Source organism: Gopherus evgoodei, chromosome 6 (genome assembly GCF_007399415.2).
Source record: "Gopherus evgoodei ecotype Sinaloan lineage chromosome 6, rGopEvg1_v1.p, whole genome shotgun sequence".
Taxonomy (NCBI): Eukaryota; Metazoa; Chordata; order Testudines; family Testudinidae; genus Gopherus; species Gopherus evgoodei.
The window spans coordinates 67,666,311-67,683,974 of record NC_044327.1 but is presented as its reverse complement, the minus strand read 5'-3'; the positions used below and the strand labels follow the sequence as shown (position 1 = coordinate 67,683,974).

At 45.3% G+C, this 17,664-nt stretch overlaps 1 protein-coding gene across 7 annotated transcripts in view; it reads left to right on the top strand.

Moving 5' to 3' along the window:
• FER (FER tyrosine kinase) overlaps nt 1-17,664 on the top strand; it is a 435,712-nt gene that overhangs the window by 336,952 nt on the left and 81,096 nt on the right. Inside the window, exon 18 of one of the 7 annotated variants that reach the window (XM_030565798.1) lies at nt 5,928-5,946. The exons of the other annotated variants lie outside the window; for them this stretch is intronic. Within the exon in view, the coding sequence (XP_030421658.1) occupies nt 5,928-5,940 (13 nt within the window). The 3' untranslated portion in view covers nt 5,941-5,946. Of the gene's footprint in view, nt 1-5,927; nt 5,947-17,664 lie in introns of those variants that run through there. 7 annotated transcript variants of the gene reach the window in all.

The following is a 17,664-nucleotide window of genomic DNA, read 5'->3' as shown; positions in this document are numbered from 1 at the left end:
AGAAGTCAGTAGCAAAACTCTTACTGATTTCAAAGTGCCCAGAATTTCACCGAGATCAGGGATGGGCAAACTTTTTGGCCCAGGGGCCACATCTGGATATGGAAATTGTATGGCAGGCCATGAATACTCACAAAATTAGGGCTTGGGGTGCGGGCTCTTGGGTGGGGCCAGAAATGAAGAGTTCAGGGTCCGGGAGGTGGCTCCAGACTGGGGAAGAGGGTTGGAGGATGGGAGGGATGAGGGCTCCGGCTGGGGATGCAGGCTCTGGGGTGGGGCTAGGATGAGGGGTTGGGGGTGCAGGAGGGTGCTCCAGGGTGGGACTGAGGGGTTTGGAGGCCAGGAGGAGAATCAGGGCTGGGACAGGGGTGCAGGGTGCAGGAGGGAGTCAGGGGTGCAGACTCTGGGTGGCACTTACCTCAAGCAGCTTCCCAAAGTAGCAGCATGTCACCCCTTCAGTTTCTACATGGAGGGGCAGCCAGGTGGCTCTGCACACTTCCCTGTCCACAGGTGCCACCTTGCAGCTCCCATTGGCCGCAGTTCCTGCAGGGGCAGCGCTTGGGGCATGGGCAGTGTGCGGAGCCGCCTGGCTGCCCTACATGTAGGAGTCCAAAGGGGGACATGTCACTGCTTCTTGGAGCTGCATGGAGTGGGGCAAGCACCCCACTCCCCGGTGGGAACTTGAGGGCCAGTTTAAAACGTCTGGAGGGCCAGTTGCTACCCCCGGGCCATAGTTTGCCCACCCCTGCCCTAGAGTCTATAAGAGTATGCTTTCAAGATTACATAACTGAAATAAATATGCACCACATACATTTGTTTTGCATAAATTACATAGAAAAATGCAGATTATCCCTTTACTGTGTAATGTACATGACACAGGCAACCATCAAGAAAGTAAAAGCAGCGAAGAGTCTTGTGGCACCTTATAGACTAACAGATGTATTGGAGCATGAGCTTTCATGGGTGAATATCTACTTCGCTGGATGCCAAAAATGGATTTCCACTCCATACGGCTAAATTCAGTGCCTTGCATGGTGTCAAGTATCAGAGGGGTAGCCGTGTTAGTCTGGATCTGTAAGTGTACATCACTGTACATCAGTAGCCTTGTCTAACAAATAGACAAGTTGAACAAAAATAAGGGAAAGGTAGTTGAAATGACAAGCTAGCTCATGACCAAAATACATTTACAAATCAATCAGAGGCACTAGTTAGAGTAGCCCTTGAAAGGTGTAACTTGCTTAACAAATATCTGAATGACACTAGTGTATTTTGAATATTTTGACAGACACCTCTACCCCGATATAACACTGTCCTCGCGAGCTAAAAAATCTTACCACATTATAGGTGAAACTGCATTATATTGAACTTGCTTTGATCTTGTAGAGTGCACAGTCCCGCCCCCCCCGGAGCACTCCTTTACCGTGTTATATCTGTATTCATGTTATATCGGGTCACTTTAAATCAGGGTAAAGGTGTACCTAAAATGTTTTACAATTTTTTTACTTGTGGTAGCTATGGAAAGAAAATTGTTCTCTTCTTAAAATACATTTGACATGTAGTGTGTTCTACATACAGTGCACTTTACCATATTGGGACAGAGAAAGTAATACACGACTGTAGAATTTAATACTTTCATATAGTGTGGTGTAAATTTTTTGTAAGTTTGTAAAGATTCATTCATTTATATTTCTGTCAACTGGATAGACCCACTAAATTTTGTTTTACAATCAAGAATTCTTCATGAAGTGATACTCTGTCATAATTCTGTGAAGAATAATCTTAGAACATTATTACCTTATGTCTGAGAGCTTTGGATTGTTTAATGAGTCAAATATTCTCGCTGAATAAACACTCAGAAGTGCCTTATAATAAAGGTGTCATATAGACATAGACTATTTGGTTGAAAATATCTGGGTATTTACCTTTAAACTAGTCTTCATTTGGATAAAATTAAATGAAGAGGTTTGATCAGCTGTGGTCACTAAGATATTTGCTGTTCTTATTTACAGCACAGTAGATGTTAGCCCCAATGTTCTGTTAATTTTAAAATAACATATTCCATTTTCATGTTCAAAGAAATCTAATAAAGGAAATATATCTAGACAATGTTTTTCTTCCTCTTTATTAGAGTATCTGTAAATTCTGTTCACTTGATTTTACTTGTTTCTTACATACAGTCTTCATGTTTAGTTTTTGCTTTATATTTTGCTCTCTGTTTTTAGCATTCTTGACGATAAGGATTATAAAAATTCTGAAGAAAATTTCAGGAGGTTTTATTTCTGTTTTAAAATAAAAGAAAGCCTTATGCCTTCTGTCATTTGGAATGAATATCAATCTTAGAGTCTCAATTGTATTTTTATTGTTTCAGCTAGAGATAATTAAGTGCATTAAGTTATGTCTTTAGAAAAGTGTGTTTGTACTTTAGTGTACAATCATTGCCATTGCTAACCATCTTCTTACAGTTGGTTTGAAATTGTTTAGGTAAAATGAAATGAGTTTGCATCATACCTTTTTTTGTAGCTTCCTGTTTCATGAATAGAGAACACATTTAATTATTTACTACTGATGCAAATAGTTCTGTAGTGTTGGTGGTTAATAATGCTGTTTGATCATGCATGAGCAAACAAGTTTTTTTCCTTTAGAGAGTTGGTGTCATCAACAGAACTTAAACCGTGCAGAAAAGGAATCAATTGTCATACATTTGAATTTTTTTCCTATTAGATGAAGTGTCTGCTCTAAAATAAAGGAGTATGTTTCAAAATATCATCAGCTCTGTTACAGAAATAGTAAAATCTTATCACTAAAAGCTTGATGAGAGAACTACTATTTTGTATTGGACTTTTCTTCAATTGCTTAGTATTTCTTTGTTGTAAAAAAAAAAAATCCTTAAAGCATTGTCATGTTCTTAAGATTGTCTCTTTAAGTACGTTGAACCTGATTTCCACATTGCAGTACAGTGTGGAAAGACCTGATCTAGCAAGAGTTTAGTGGAGAAGGCGGCTGAAGGGAACCCTTTTTCCCTCACCTGTGTGCATTGGGTGGGCCAGATCCTTCTGCGTACTCTCCCTAAGTGAAAAACGGTAGAGCAGTTATTAGTACGGCCAGTCACACTCAGCAGTCCAGGAATAGTTGAGTGCTACTGGTGCTGAGCAAGAACATATGTGGCTCCTTTGTAAATGGTGTAGCAATTGCTGTTGTTTTTATGCTACCTCAGTGCACCTAGAGATATTCAGCCTGCTTGTGTTTTACAAAGGCAGAATGCCTCCAGCCTGAGCTTGCTGATGCAGTGCTTTTCCAAATATGTCCCTAATGTGGCAGTGGCTAGAAAAGCCACAATCTGGCACTCAGAGTGTAACTAGACTATGTGGGTGTGACACCACTTCACAGTGCTCAAAGGTATTATTTAATTGTTAGTTTTCAGCCTGTTACTTGTGTTTTGCAAGGTGGTATTACCAAGCACAAAAATGACTAACAGTGGTGCTGTTTTCTAAGTGCTGTCATGTTCTCAGGGTCACAGACAGGTGAATGCTATCTTGTTCCATTCCATTTGTCATGTAACTGTGGTTATTTGTTACACTGACATTCAAGTATGGCAGACTGTGCTTCAAGCTTTATAAAATTGCTGTACCTATCTAGAAAAGATGAATATTTAACATATGATTAAAATAACTTTGGTGGTAAACTTTTGTTTTACTGCCTAGAGAACTGCTCAGTAAGCCAAACATTTCATTTAGTGTTTCTCTTTTCCCTCACCCCCTTTTCTCCTTGCCTCCTTACTCTTTTATTTATGTAAATATATGTGATGGAGTTGCTCTTCTGTTTACGCAGTTCTAGTGTATTTAGTTCCTCCTCATTTTAGATACTGAGTTGGGTAGTTCTTGATCATTTAATTAATATTTAATCCCATGGTGTAAAAGTTTTCCTCTCCCTTAATTCTTTCTTGAATATACGGACTTCATTTCTTACATAAATTACATAAATAGACAAAACTGCTATTATCATATCTGCTATTTGAGGCATTTATAAACCCTTTGGCAGCACAAAGCCCTAAAGCAGATCTGTGGCTGAATAAAACATGTTTGGTACATAAATATCTTATGAACATTTTACCCTGCTTCATACATTATGTAGTGACATGAATCTCTGAAATGCATCATGATCTCTGAAATGCATGCACTGCTTATAAAATTAAGGGAAAGTGCTATTTTTACTAAATGTTTCCAGATTCTAGTACTAAGCTACATTGTTATAATTAAGTTTTGGGTGAATTTAGTTTAAATGAACACCAGAGAGTCTTAATCCTAGACTGAAGCCACTGCTTATGCATTGTGTAAGTTTTCCCATAAAACTCAATTTGTAAATTTCTGTCTTGACCATTGCAATTTTTTAACAATAAGTTACATTATATAGCATTTTTTTTATCTTGAAGGAAACCATAGCACTTTACAAACATTGAATTTTATATAAAATACAGAAATCACTTCACTTCTACTGAAATGTAAGCCTTTCTGTAATTAGGACAATTCTGTAATTGGGACAGAGAAGGTAATACACGACTGTAGAATTTAATACTTTCATATAGTGTGGTGTACATTTTTTTTAAGTTTGTAAAGGTTCATTCATTTATATTTCTGTCAACTGGATAGACCCACTAAATTTTGTTGTTGTGCATCAACAACAAAGTGCAACAATTTTAGATTGGACCATACAGAACAACTCCTCCATTTGGAATGGAGGAACTTTAGCCTTTCCTTAGTATAGTAAGTAGTCACTTCTTGTAATATAGTCAAACATCCAATGAGGGCAAAATTTGTTTAACCAAACTTAGTTTTATTTACAACTCTAAACGGTATTTGAAGCTACAGTAGGTCTTCAGAAATGAAAACCAAGTTTGCAGAATAATCCATGCTTACTTGATTAGTTTTTTTCATTTTCTCTCTCTCTCCCATCTATTTATCCTTTGGTTACCAATGTAGCATCTGAGCACATTCCATAATTATATAAATCTAAAACTGTAGTCTAAACAAAGGTTCTCAAACATAATGTTTGTTATTCAGTAGTTCACCTTTCCCTGTTGTTATTGAGCCATTACCCCAGCAAGACGATGCTGTGGTACTTGAGGTGCCAGATTTCAAAAGATATGTAAAACTGATGTCTGCGTCATTTGTGATTATTAACTGACATGTAGCACTCCCTGTACAAGAGTGTTAACCCAAGTGCTTAAAACATTTCTGGAATTTTCTGCTTAATTGAATTTTTTTTTTAAATTCAATAGCAATTGAATGTGAATGTCACTTTGTTTTCTAAATACTTGGTTAGGGGTTGGGAGGAAATTTTCCTTAGAGAGCAGATATCGCATGATTTTCTGCTGCAAAGTTTCTTCCTCTAAAGCATCTGGTAGTAACCAGTGTCTGAGACGGTATATTGGATCAGATGAACCATTGATCTGATCCAGTATCGCACTTCCCAAGTTCTCGTTCCTTTGAATGAAAGATGCGGGTATGTCTACCCTACGAAATTACTCTGATTTTACAGAAGTCGATTTTTGGGAACAGATTGTATAAAGTCGAGTGCATGTGTCTACGCTAAGCACATTAATTCAGCAGTGTGTGTTCATAGTACCGTAGCAAGTGTCGACATTCCAAGCAGTGCACTCTATCCCACAGTTCCCACAGTTCCCGCTGCCCATTGGAATTCTGGATTGAGCTTCCAATACCTGATAGGGCCAAAAATTTGTCACAGGTGGTCATGGGTAAATGTCGTCAGTCAACCCTCCCACTGTGAAAGCAATGGCAGACAACCATTTCGTGCCCTTTTCCCTGGATTGCCAGAGCAGACGCCATATTATGGCAAACATGGAGCCCGTTCAGCTCACCACAGGAGTTATGAGCATTGTAAACACCTTGCGCATTATTGTGCATTTTATGCAGAACCAGAAGCTGAAAAACCAGGCGAGGAGGCAATGGCAGCGCAGTGACGAGAGTGGTGAGGACATGGACACAGACTTCTCTCAAACCACGGGCCCCAGCAATGTGGACATCATGGTGTTAATGGGCCAGGTTCATGCTGTGGAACGCCAATTCTGGGCCTGGGAAACAAGCACAGACTGGTGGGATCGCATAGTGTTGCAGGTCTGGGATGGTACCCAGTGTCTCCGAAACTTTTGCATGCATAAGGGCACTTTCATGGAACTTTGTGACTTGCTTTCCCCTACCCTGAACCGCAAGAATACCAAGAGGAGAGCAGCCCTCACAGTTCACAAGCAAGTGGCAATAGCCCTCTGGAAGCTTGCAATGCCAGACAGCTACCGCGGTGTCAGTCGGGAATCAATCTGAAGTGGGCAAATCTACTGTGGGGGTTGCTGTCATGCAAGTAGCCAGCACAATCATTGAGCTGCTTCTATCAAAGGTAGTGACTCTTGGAAATGTGCAGGTCATAGTAGATGGCTTTGCTGCAGTGGGATTCCCTAACTGTGATGGGTCAATAGATGGAACCCATATCCCTATCTTGGGACCGGACCACCAAGGCAGCGAGTACATAAACCGCAGGGGGTACTTTTCAATGGTGCTGCAAGCACTGGTGGATCACAAAGGATGTTTCACCAACAGCAACGTGGGATGGCCAGGAAAGATTCATGATGCTCGTGCCTTCAGGAACTCTGGTCTTTTTAAACGGCTGCAGGAAGGGATTTACTTCCCAGACCAGAAAATAACTGTTGGGGATGTTGAAATGCCTATAGTTATCCTTGGAGACCCAGCCTACCCTTTAATGCCCTGGCTCATGAAGCCGTACACAGGCACCCTGGACAGCAGTAAGGAGTTGCTCAGACTATAGTTGAACAAGTGCAGAATGGTGGTAAAGTGTGCATTTGGACGTTTGAAGGGTCGCTGGCGCAGTTTACTGATTCGCTCAGACCTCAATAAAACCAATATTCCCGTTGTTATTGCTGCTTGCTGTGTGCTCCACAATCTCTGTGAGAGTAAGGGGGAGACATTTATGGCGGGGTGGGAGGTTGAGGCAAATCGCCCGGCCGCTGATTACATGCAGCCAGACACCAGGGCGATTAGAAGAGCACATCAGGAAGTGCTGCGCATCAGAGAAGCTTTGAAAACCAGTTTCGTGACTGGCCAGAGTACCATGTGACAGTTCTATTTGTTTCTCCTTGATAAAAACCCGCTCTCTTGGTTGACTCTAATTCCCTGTAAGCCAACCACCTTCCCTTCTTCGATCACAGCTTGGAAATAAAGTCACCATCGTTTTAAAACCATGTATTCTTTATTCTCCCCCCCCCAATGTTCTTGGGCATCTGGGTGAGGAGGCAGCTATGGAACTTACTTGGGGAGGAGGGAGGGCAGTTAAACAGGTGCTGAAGTTGCAGTCTCTCCAGCTGACATTCCTGAACCTCCACCAGATGCTGGATCATGTCCGTTTGTTCCCACAGTAGCCCCAGCATTGCATCCTGCTTCCTCTGATCTTCCTGCTGCCACCTCTCTTCACGTTCACTGACCGCTTTCCTGTCCTGTGCTATTATGTCCCTCCACACTTTCTGCTGATCTCTTTCAGTGCGGGAAGCCTACATGAGCTCAGAGAACATTTCATTGCATGTGCGTTTTTTTCGCCACCTTATCTGAGATAGTCTTTGGGACGGAGGAGGGAGGGTTGAAACATTTGCAGCTGCGAGAGGAAAAAACGGGAGAGAAGTATTTAAAAAGATACATTTTACAGAACAATGGGTATACTCTTTCACGGTGAACAACACTATTCACATTACATAGCACATGTGATTTCGGTACAAGGTAAGTTGTCCATTTTGTGCTGCGGTTTTCATGTTAACGTGCAGCAGCGGAAACCAAACTACCCCCCACCCCCATCCTTTTCTCTGGGATGACCACTTAACCCTCCCCGCACCGCACCGCGTGGCTGGTATCAGAAAAGTTCTCTGCTAGCCAAACATGAACAGCTCAGCATGAGGCCCCCCCTCATCCTTTTCTCTGGGATGACCACTTTAACCCTCCCTGCACCGCATGGCTGGTATCAGGGGAGATCCCTGCTAGCTAAATGCAAACAGCTCAGCGCCAATGCACCCCACCACCACCACCACCACCACTTGGCTAACTGGGGCGGGGAGGGGATTTTTTGTCAGCCACAGGCAAACAGCCCAGTAGGAATGGCCACCTATGAATGTTCCCTTAATTAAATTCCCGTATTTCAACCAGGTTACCATGAACGATATCACTCTCCTGAGGATAACACAGAGAAATAAAGAACGGATGTTGCTTGAATGCCAGCAAACACCAGGACCATACACTGCCAGGCTTTGTCATGCAATGATACCAGATTACAAGTCTCTTGCAACTTACACGCATTTAACATGCACAATTTCAACTTTACACGTACCGCCGGAATCGGGGGGCATGGCCTCAAGCGGGGGGTGGGGGGCGGGCTGGCCAAGATTTAAAGGTCCTGGGGCACCAACTGTGGCTGGGAGTCCCAGAGCCTTTAAATCACCCAAGGGGCTCCCAGCTACAGAGGTGGCTGGTAGCCCCTGGGGTGAACTAAAGGGCCCGAGGCTCCAGCCACCGTGGAGCTCCAGGCCCTTTAAATGCCAGCCCCAGCCCAGTTGCCAGAGCTGTGAGCAGGATTTAAAGGGCTCCTCCGGGTTCCCCACCACAGCGGGAAGCCTGGTGAAGCCCTTTAAATCCCACCTGCAACTCTGGCGGCGGGGCCGGGGGGGGCATTTAAAGGGCTCCACTGGGCTCCCACGCCGGGGTGGGAAGCCCGGCGGAGCCCTTTAAACCCCGCCTGCAGCTCCGGCGGCAGGGCCGGGGCCAGCATTTAAAGGGTAGCGGGGAGCCTGGTGGAGCCCTTTAAATGCCCCCCACAGCCCAGCTGCCAGAGCTGCAGGCGGGGTTTAAAGGGCTTGGGGATGTAATTTTGACTATACGCGGTTTTCACTTTACGCGATAACCGCGGAACGGAACCCCCGCCTAAGATAAGACTTGCCTGTTCTTGCTACTAGCATAGCATGGTAAAGTGTCCTACCATGGAGGATGGAATAAGGCTGCTCTCCCCAGAAACCTTCTGCAAAGGCTTTTAGAGTACCTCCAGGAGAGCTTCATGGAGATGTCCCTGGAAGATCTTCACTCCATCTCCAGATACATTAACAGACTTTTCCAGTAGCTGTACTGCCCATGAATGCATGCCAAGTCCTCAGGGCAAATTAATCATTAAAAAACACTTGATTTTAAACCATGTTTTATATTTACAAAGGTACACTCACCAGAAGTCCCTTCTATGGCTTCATGGTCTGGGATACGGCCTTGGGAGAGTATTTCAGTCAGGGTGAGAAAAAGATCCTGGCTGTCGGGGAGAACAGTGTGCTGTGTGCTCTCCTCAACCTTGTCGTCCTCCTCCTCCATCTTCCCCGGCCTCAAAATCTTCAGGCATGGCAACTGAGAGTACCCCATCATTGGAGTCCATGGACAGGGGTGGGGTAGTGGTGGCGGCCCCGCATAGAATTGCCTGCAGCTCAGCATAGAAGCAGCATGTCTGTGGCTCTGTCCCGAAGCGTCCATTTGATTCTTTGGTTTTCTGGTACACTTGTCTCAGGTCCTTAAGTTTCACATGACACTGTGTTGAGTCCCTGTTGTGGCTCTGTCCATCATGGTCTTGGAGATTTTTTCAAATGTTTTGGCATTCTGTCTTTTGGAACGGAGTTCTGATAGCATGGATTCGTCTCCCCATACAGCAGTCAGATCCAGTACCTCCCGTACGGTCCATGCTGGAGCTCTTTTTTGATTCTGAGACTCCATGGTCACCTGTGCTGATGAGCTCTGCATGGTCACCTGTGCTGATCAGCTCACCACACTGGGCAAACAGGAAATGAAATTCAGAAGTTTGCGGGGCTTTTCCTGTCTACCTGGCCCGTGCATCCGAGTTCAGATTGCTGTTCAGAGAGGTCACAATGGTGCACTATGGGATAGCTCCCAGAGGCCAATCCCGTCGAATTGCATCCACACTAACCCTAATTCAAACCGGCAATGTCAATTTCAGCACTACTCCCCTTGTCGGAGAGGAATACAGAAATCGATTTTAAGAGCCCTTTATGTCGACACAAATGGCTTCATTGTGTGTACGAGTGCAGGGTTAATTCAAGTTAATGCTGCTAAATTCAACCTAAACTCGTAGTGTAGACCAGGCTAAAATGTAAGAGCATTTTAATTTTCTGCTATTGTTTTTATTATTATATTTGAAAAAAATCTTCTGTGTTCTTATAAAACAACTCTGTTTATCAGAAAAATTTAGTTTGTGACCAGTTAAGCTGGAGTGATGCTTCCCAGGGGTACCCAGGGTTGTGAGGCATTTTGCTACCACCTGTCCTTAGCATGAGGAAGCCTTGTCTGTACCTACTGTACGTCAGTTCCTCAGCACAAGCACTGGCTTCCAGGCCTCTGCAAGTTTCACTCTCTCTTTACAGGTTAACTCCAACCCCCAACTTCTCCAAGCATCTCCCTGGAGTGCCCAGCCTGTGATCCACTGGACACTCACAGAATACCTAGATCCTCAATTTCCAATGGAACAGTACAACACAATTTATCTGTTACACGGTAGAGCACAGCTCACCCTAAGACACAGTACTTAAATGTATTTACAGAGAAAGCAGGTATAAGTTTACTTAACAAAGAACAGAGATTCACATGATAGCAAGCAGAAATATTGGAAGCAAAGGGTTACACCTAAAATAAAATCATAACATGCCTATTAGATCCTAAACTTAACTAATAAGACTTTGTCTTAAAAGCAAAAGCTTACCCAAAATTCTTCCAGTGTTCCAGCCAGGCTTGGCTGCGATCTTTTATTCATGAATCAAGCCCACTGCTATCTAACTTCCTAGGTAAAAGATATTGCTTGTTTCCTTGCATTCTCCTGATATACCAAAGTAATTATTTGATCTTAGCCATAAACTGGACACCCTCCTGTTGTATGTTACTTCCTTTGGTTTTTGTGATCTCTTGTCAGCTTTGCAGTCTTGATTAGCTGGTGACTGATTCCATATGCAAACTTCCATTGTAAGACACACAATAGTCATCCAGGGAGATAAATGTCTCTGCTGAGAGAGCTGAGTGGGGCCAGCAGCTGGGACTCCAGCAGGCAGCAGTATGCCATTAAAAATCCAGCCCGGCCCGGTCCGGCCCAGCCCGCTCTTCTCCGCCCCCGCCCCCCGCCGACATTTGCACATGCTTTCCTGACCTCCGTCACTTCCGGCGGGAGTTTGTGTTTCCGGGTTAGCGTGTCCATACCACTACCTGCTGTCCGCGAGTCTGAGCGGTCCCACCGGCAGGGGCAGGAAGAGGGACCCGGCTCAACAGGCCTTGCAGCGTCCGCGAGGCCTGTAAATGGGGAAGAGTCCTGGGTCTCAGCTATGCTGTGTGCCCACCTGCCCCAAGCAGGGTCGGCCCTGCTCCCCGGGCTCCGGCAGGCTGCCCGGGGGCTGGAGCCCTGGTGTCGGGATGAGCTCAGCTCTGTACTGAGGCAGGCCACGTCCCACAGCCCGAACCCGAGCCCGGGGGCTGTGGCTCACTGCCTGCTGGACCCTGGCAACAGCTTGCTCACGCCTCTTTCCCCACTCCAGGTCACTGGACCCTGATCCCCTCTGGCATTGAGGACAGAACCCAGGAGTCCAAAGCCCTAGTCTCCGTCTGCCCCTCACCCCCTCAAACAACTAGAGCCCAGCTGGAAACCTAGAAATCCAGAGTCCCAACTCCCACCCCACTCCCTGCACACACCAAGCCCCTTCCCTGATCCCTGCACCCCCCTCACACACACACCCAGCCCTCTGCCCTGACCCCTGTAGCCCCCTCACACACCCTGAGCCCCCTGCCCTGATCCTGCACCCCCATGACCCCAGCCTTGACTCCAGCACCCCTTCACATACGCAGCCCCCCACACCCCATGCCCTGACTCCTGCACCCCCACACATACTCAGCCACCTCATGCCCTGACTCCTGCACCCCCACACATACCCAGCCCCCTCACACCCCATGCCCTGACTCCTGCACCCTCCCACACCCCATGCCCTGACTCTTGAACCCCCCACATCCCCACCTCCAGCCTGAGCACCAAATGGGAGCTCCTGCACTGCCCCCCCTCCCCACATTCCCACCTGCACCCCTCGCACCAAATGGGAGCTGCCCAGGTAAGCACTCCACACCCAAACCTTCTGCCCCAACCCTGAGCCCCCTCTTTCATTTTAGCTACTGGCCAGACCCTACACCCCAACTCCCAGCCTGCTCCTTCACCCTTAGCCCTGTGGTCAGTGCATTCCCACCCTCAGCTCAGTACAGAGAGAGAGTAAGAGAATGGGCTCAAACCAGGGAGAAGGTAGGTACCCACTCTATGTGGGCAGGGCTGGGACCCCAGACCCTCAGCGGGCTGAGTGGCAGTGGGCTGAGCCGCTCAGCCTACTGCCAGTCTGGGGCCCCAGCCGCTGGCCCTGCTCAGCCCATTGCTGGCCCCAAGTTCTGGCTGCTGGCCCCTTGCAAGCCAGGGTCCCGGCCACAGGTCTCACTCAGCCTGCTGCTGGCCTAGGTGGACGGAACCCCAGGCTGGCAGCTGACTGAGCGGGCCAGAGGCGTAAGATCAGAGTTTTAATTTAATTTTAAATGAAGCTTCTTAAACATTTTGAAACCCTTGTTTGCTTTACATATGAGAATAGTTTAGTTACATAATACAGACAGAGAGAGACCTTCTAAAAAACATTAAAATGTATTACTGGCACGTGAAATCTTAAATTAGAGTGAATAAATGAAGACTCGGCACACCACTTCTGAAAGGTTGCCAACCCCTGTTCCATCCCCATATAGTTTCTGTCCGCAATCAGACAGCATGTACAAATTCCCAACAGAGCAACTGAGCATGCTCCATCCCAGGTATGCTGGAGTGGAACAGGATTTTCCCTTTAAGTGCTGCTTCCAGTGCTGCTGGGCACAGGAACTGAGAGTAGGGAGACTCTCACTTCTGTGCCCTCAATGCCCCACTCCCTCCGCTGGTGCCTAGGCAGTAAAGAGGAGAAGGAAGCAGCCACAATAGAATATAGAGGGATGAAGGGGCTGAAGAAGCCAGAAGGTGGAGAAGAGCATGACAGGAGCTTGTGGGGAAAGAATTAGACAAAAAGGGAGGGGAAAGATATGGAGGGGTTGGAGGTAAGTCGCAGGGGCTTTAATAGACAAGAGAGGGAGGGAGGCAGGAGCCAGGTTGGTACATAGAACGTGGGGGCGGGCACGGGGGCTAGGGGTTGGATAGCTTCTAACCTCCTCCCCCTCTCCTCCTAAGGGTTGAGGGCAGCATAGGAGGAGGTGAGAACAGGCTGGGAGCACAAGTACAGAATAGTCACTAACCATTACAGCATCGAGGAGTCCGGTGGCATCTTATAGACTAACAGATTTATTTGGGCAAAAGCTTTCATGAGTAAAAAACCCACTTCTTCAGATGCATGGAGTGAAAATTACAGAATCAGGCATAAATATATTTTAGCACATGAAGAGAAGGGAGTTACCTTATAAGTGGAGAACCAATGTTGAAGGCTAGTTTAGTCAGGGTGGATGTGGTCCACTCCCAATAATTGATGAGGAGGTGTCAATACCAAGAGAGGGAAAATTGCTTTTGTAGTGAGCCAACCACTCCCAGTCTCTATTAAAGCCCAAATAGATGATGTTAAGTTTGCAAATGAATTGTAGCTCAGCAGTTTCTCTTTGAAGTCTGTTTTTGAAGTTTTTTTTTGTTGAAGAATGGCTACTTTTAAATCTGTTACTGATCGTCCTACTTTTAAATCTGTTACTGAATGAACTATCTAAACTCCTGCATGACAGAGGGGGCCACAACAGTGGTACCCTCCACTCACCCAACAATATTGTTAATCTATCCAACCACACACTTAGCTCAGCAGAAGAGTCTGTCCCATCTTGGGAACTCTTTCTGCCCCACCACCCTCACGTACCTGGTACAGTTCTGTGGTGATCTGGAAGCCTACTTTTGCCATCTCCAACTCAAGGAATATTTTCAACACACCACTGAACAGAGCACTGACCTACAAGAACCCTCCTACCAACAGTACAAGAAGAATTCTGCATGGACTCCTAACGGTCGAAATGACAGACTGGACTTCTACATAGAGTGCTTCCACAGACATGCACAGATTGAAATTGTGAAAAAACAGCATCACTTGCCCACAGCCTCAGAAACAACTCTGACGTTAAAATCAGAGGAGGTGCTGAAGTCATCATAAACAGGTCGGATTACTAACAGGAGGCTGCCAGGCAACTCTCCAATACCACATGCTACAGGCCACTATCCTCTGATCCCACTGAGGAGTACCAAAAGAAACTATACCATCTGCTCAAGAAACTCCCATGCTACAGCACAGGAACAAATCTACACAGACACACCCCTAGAAACCCGACCAGGGGTATTCTGTCTGCTACCCAAGATCCAAAAACCTGGAAATCCTGGATGCCCCATCTCACTGGCACTCTTACAGCAGGATTATCTGGCTATTTGGAATCTCTCCTCAGACCCTACGCTACCAGCACTCCTAGCTATCTTCGAGACACCACTGACTTCCTGAGGAAACTACAGTGCATTGGTGATCTTTCTGAAAACACCATGCTGGCCACCATGGATGTAGAAGCTCTTTACACCAATATTCCACACGAGGATCATAGAATATCAGAGTTGGAAGGGACCTCAGGAGATCATCTAGTCCAACCCCCTGCTTAAAGCAGGACAAATCCCCAGACAGTTTTTTTTTTAAACCCCTGTTCCCTAAGTGGCCCCCTCAAGGATTGAACTTACAACCCTGGGTTTAGCAGGCCAATACTCAAACCACTGAGCTGTCCCTCCTACTACAAGCTGTTAAAAACAGTATCCCTGATGAGGCCACAGCACACCTGGTGGGTGAGCTTTGTGACTTTGTCCTCACCCACAACCATTTCAGATTTGGGGACAACTTATACCTTCAAGTCAGCGGCACTGCTATGGGTACCTGCATGGCACCACACTATGACAACATTTTTATGGCTGACTTAAAACAATGCTTCCTCAGCTTTTGTCCGCTAGCGCCCCTCCTCTACTTATGCTAAATTGATGACATCTTCATCATATGGACCCATGAGAAACAGGCCCTTGAAGAATTCCACCTGGATTTCAACAATTTCCACTCCACCATCAACCTCAGCCTGGACCAGTCTACACAAGAGATCCACTTCCTGGACTCTACAGTGCAAATAAGTGATGGTCACATAAACACCACTCTATACTGGAAACCTACTAACCGCTATACTTTCCTACATACCTCCAGCTTCCATCCAGGACACATCACACAATCCATTGTCTACAGCCAAGCCCTAAGATGCAACCACATTTGCTCCAATCCCTCAGACAAAGACAAAGATCTCTTACAAGATCTCTTTCAAGCATTCTTAAAACTACAATACTCACCTGAGGAAGTGAGGAAACCGATTGCCAGAGCGAGATGAGTATCCAGAGGTCACCTACTACAGGACAGGCCCAACAAGGAAAATAACAACACCACTGGCCATCACATTCAGCCCCCAGCTAAAACCTCTCCAGCACATCATCAGTGATCTACAACCTATCCTGGAAAACAATTCCTCACTCTCACAGGCCTTGGGAGGCAGGCCAATCCTCGCTTACAGACAGCCCTCCAACCTGAAGTAAATACTCACTAGCAACAACACACCACACCACAGAAACACTAACCCAGGAACCAATCCCTGTAACAAACCCCGTTGCCTTGTCTGTCCCCATATCTACTCTACGGACACCATCAGAGGACCCAACCACTCCAGCTACACCATCAGAGGCTCATTCATCTGTAAATCTACTAATGTGATATATGCCATCATGTGACAGCAGTGCCCCTCTGCCATGTACATTGGCCAAATTGGACAGTCTCTATGTAAAAGGATAAATGAACACAAATCAGACATCAGGAATAGTAACATACAATAGCCAGTAGGAGAACACTTCAATCTCCCTGGACACTCGATAACAAATTTAGAAGTAGCCATTCTTCAACAAAAACCTTCAAAAACAGACTTCAAAGAGAAACTGCTGAGCTACAATTCATTTACCAACTTAGCACCATCTTGAATAGAGACTGGGAGTGGATGGCTCACTACAAAAGCAATTTCCCTCTCTTGGTATTGACACTTCCTCATCAGTTATTGGGAGTGGACAACATCCACCCTGACTAAATTGGCCTTCAACATTGGTTGTCCACTTGTAAGGTAATGCCCTTCTCTTCATGTGCCAATCTACATTTATGCCTGTTTCTGTAATTTTCACTCCATGCATCTGAAGAAGTGGGTTTTTTACCCACGAAAGCTTTTGCCCAAATAAATCTGTTAATCTTTAAGGTGCCACCAGACTCCCTGTTGTTTTTGTGGATACAGACTAACATGAGTACCCCTCTGATACTTGTAACCACTAGAGAACACTCTCCCGCTAACTTCTGGAACTGAGCGCTGGAGTCCTGAGTCTCAGCATTCCTTTCTTGTTAGTAAATAGCTGTGAAACCCACTGGCAAAGTGTGTCTCATTTCCCACCATCTTGTGACTGATCTATATAGAGGATAACAGCCTGCTACTGCTATTCTGTTCCATTAGCTCAAGTGGTAGTGGGTCTGTGCTGTGGATATAAAGCTCTCAACCCTGATGACCGAAGTTCAAGGGCAATATTTGGTTCTGTAAGACAGAATTTCTGGGGGTGTTGTTTAAAAAACAGCTAAGAAATTGTATGCTTGTATACATTGAAAGAACTGAAAAGGTAAGAAATGCCAGAATTAAATTTGTCTGTGTCTGCCTCTGCCGCACAGGTCCTATAGGACGCTTGGCAAGATGCTTAAAACACAGTTTTCACAGCTGGCCACTAATGGTGTGTTTTTTATTTTCTGGATGCCCAACGTAAGACATCTGGGGCAAGATTTGCAGAAATGCTGATCACGCTCATCTGCAACTGACGTCAATTGGAGCTGTGCTTTGACTATATAAAGAGCTATAAGAATGCTATGTACTCTGAAAAATCAGACCCTATGTGTTTCAAGCTGAGCACCCAAAATTAGTGGACACATTTGGCAATTTTGGCCTTACTGTCTCTGTACCTTAGTTCACCACTTGTAAAATGGGGCAATAATACCACCTAAACTCTCAGGGGTATTGTGAAGGTAAATTCTTTAATATTTGTGAAGCACTCAGTTATATATTGAGACCCCATTAGGAAATTATTACTTTTTTAGTCAGTGCGGGGGTTGGATGGTGTGTGTTAAATAAGGACGGAGGCACATACTGAGTATAGAGGACAAAAAAAAATATTGAAAAACTACCTATTCTCTGAATGAGGCAGGAGTCCTGTCGAAAACTGGTATCTGATCATGTAGTTAAAGATTGAATCATCATCAGTATGCATAAAGGGGCTGAAATAAGGTTATGTGAATAGAACATTAATTCTAGCGTTTTCTAACTTTTGAGTGATAGACTCTGCAATATTAATATTCCTTTACCATATTTTTGAATGTCTTTACAAAAATAATGCTAAAAGTATGCTAGACACTTTATGAACAAATAGGAAGACAAGAATGGCTAATGGAAA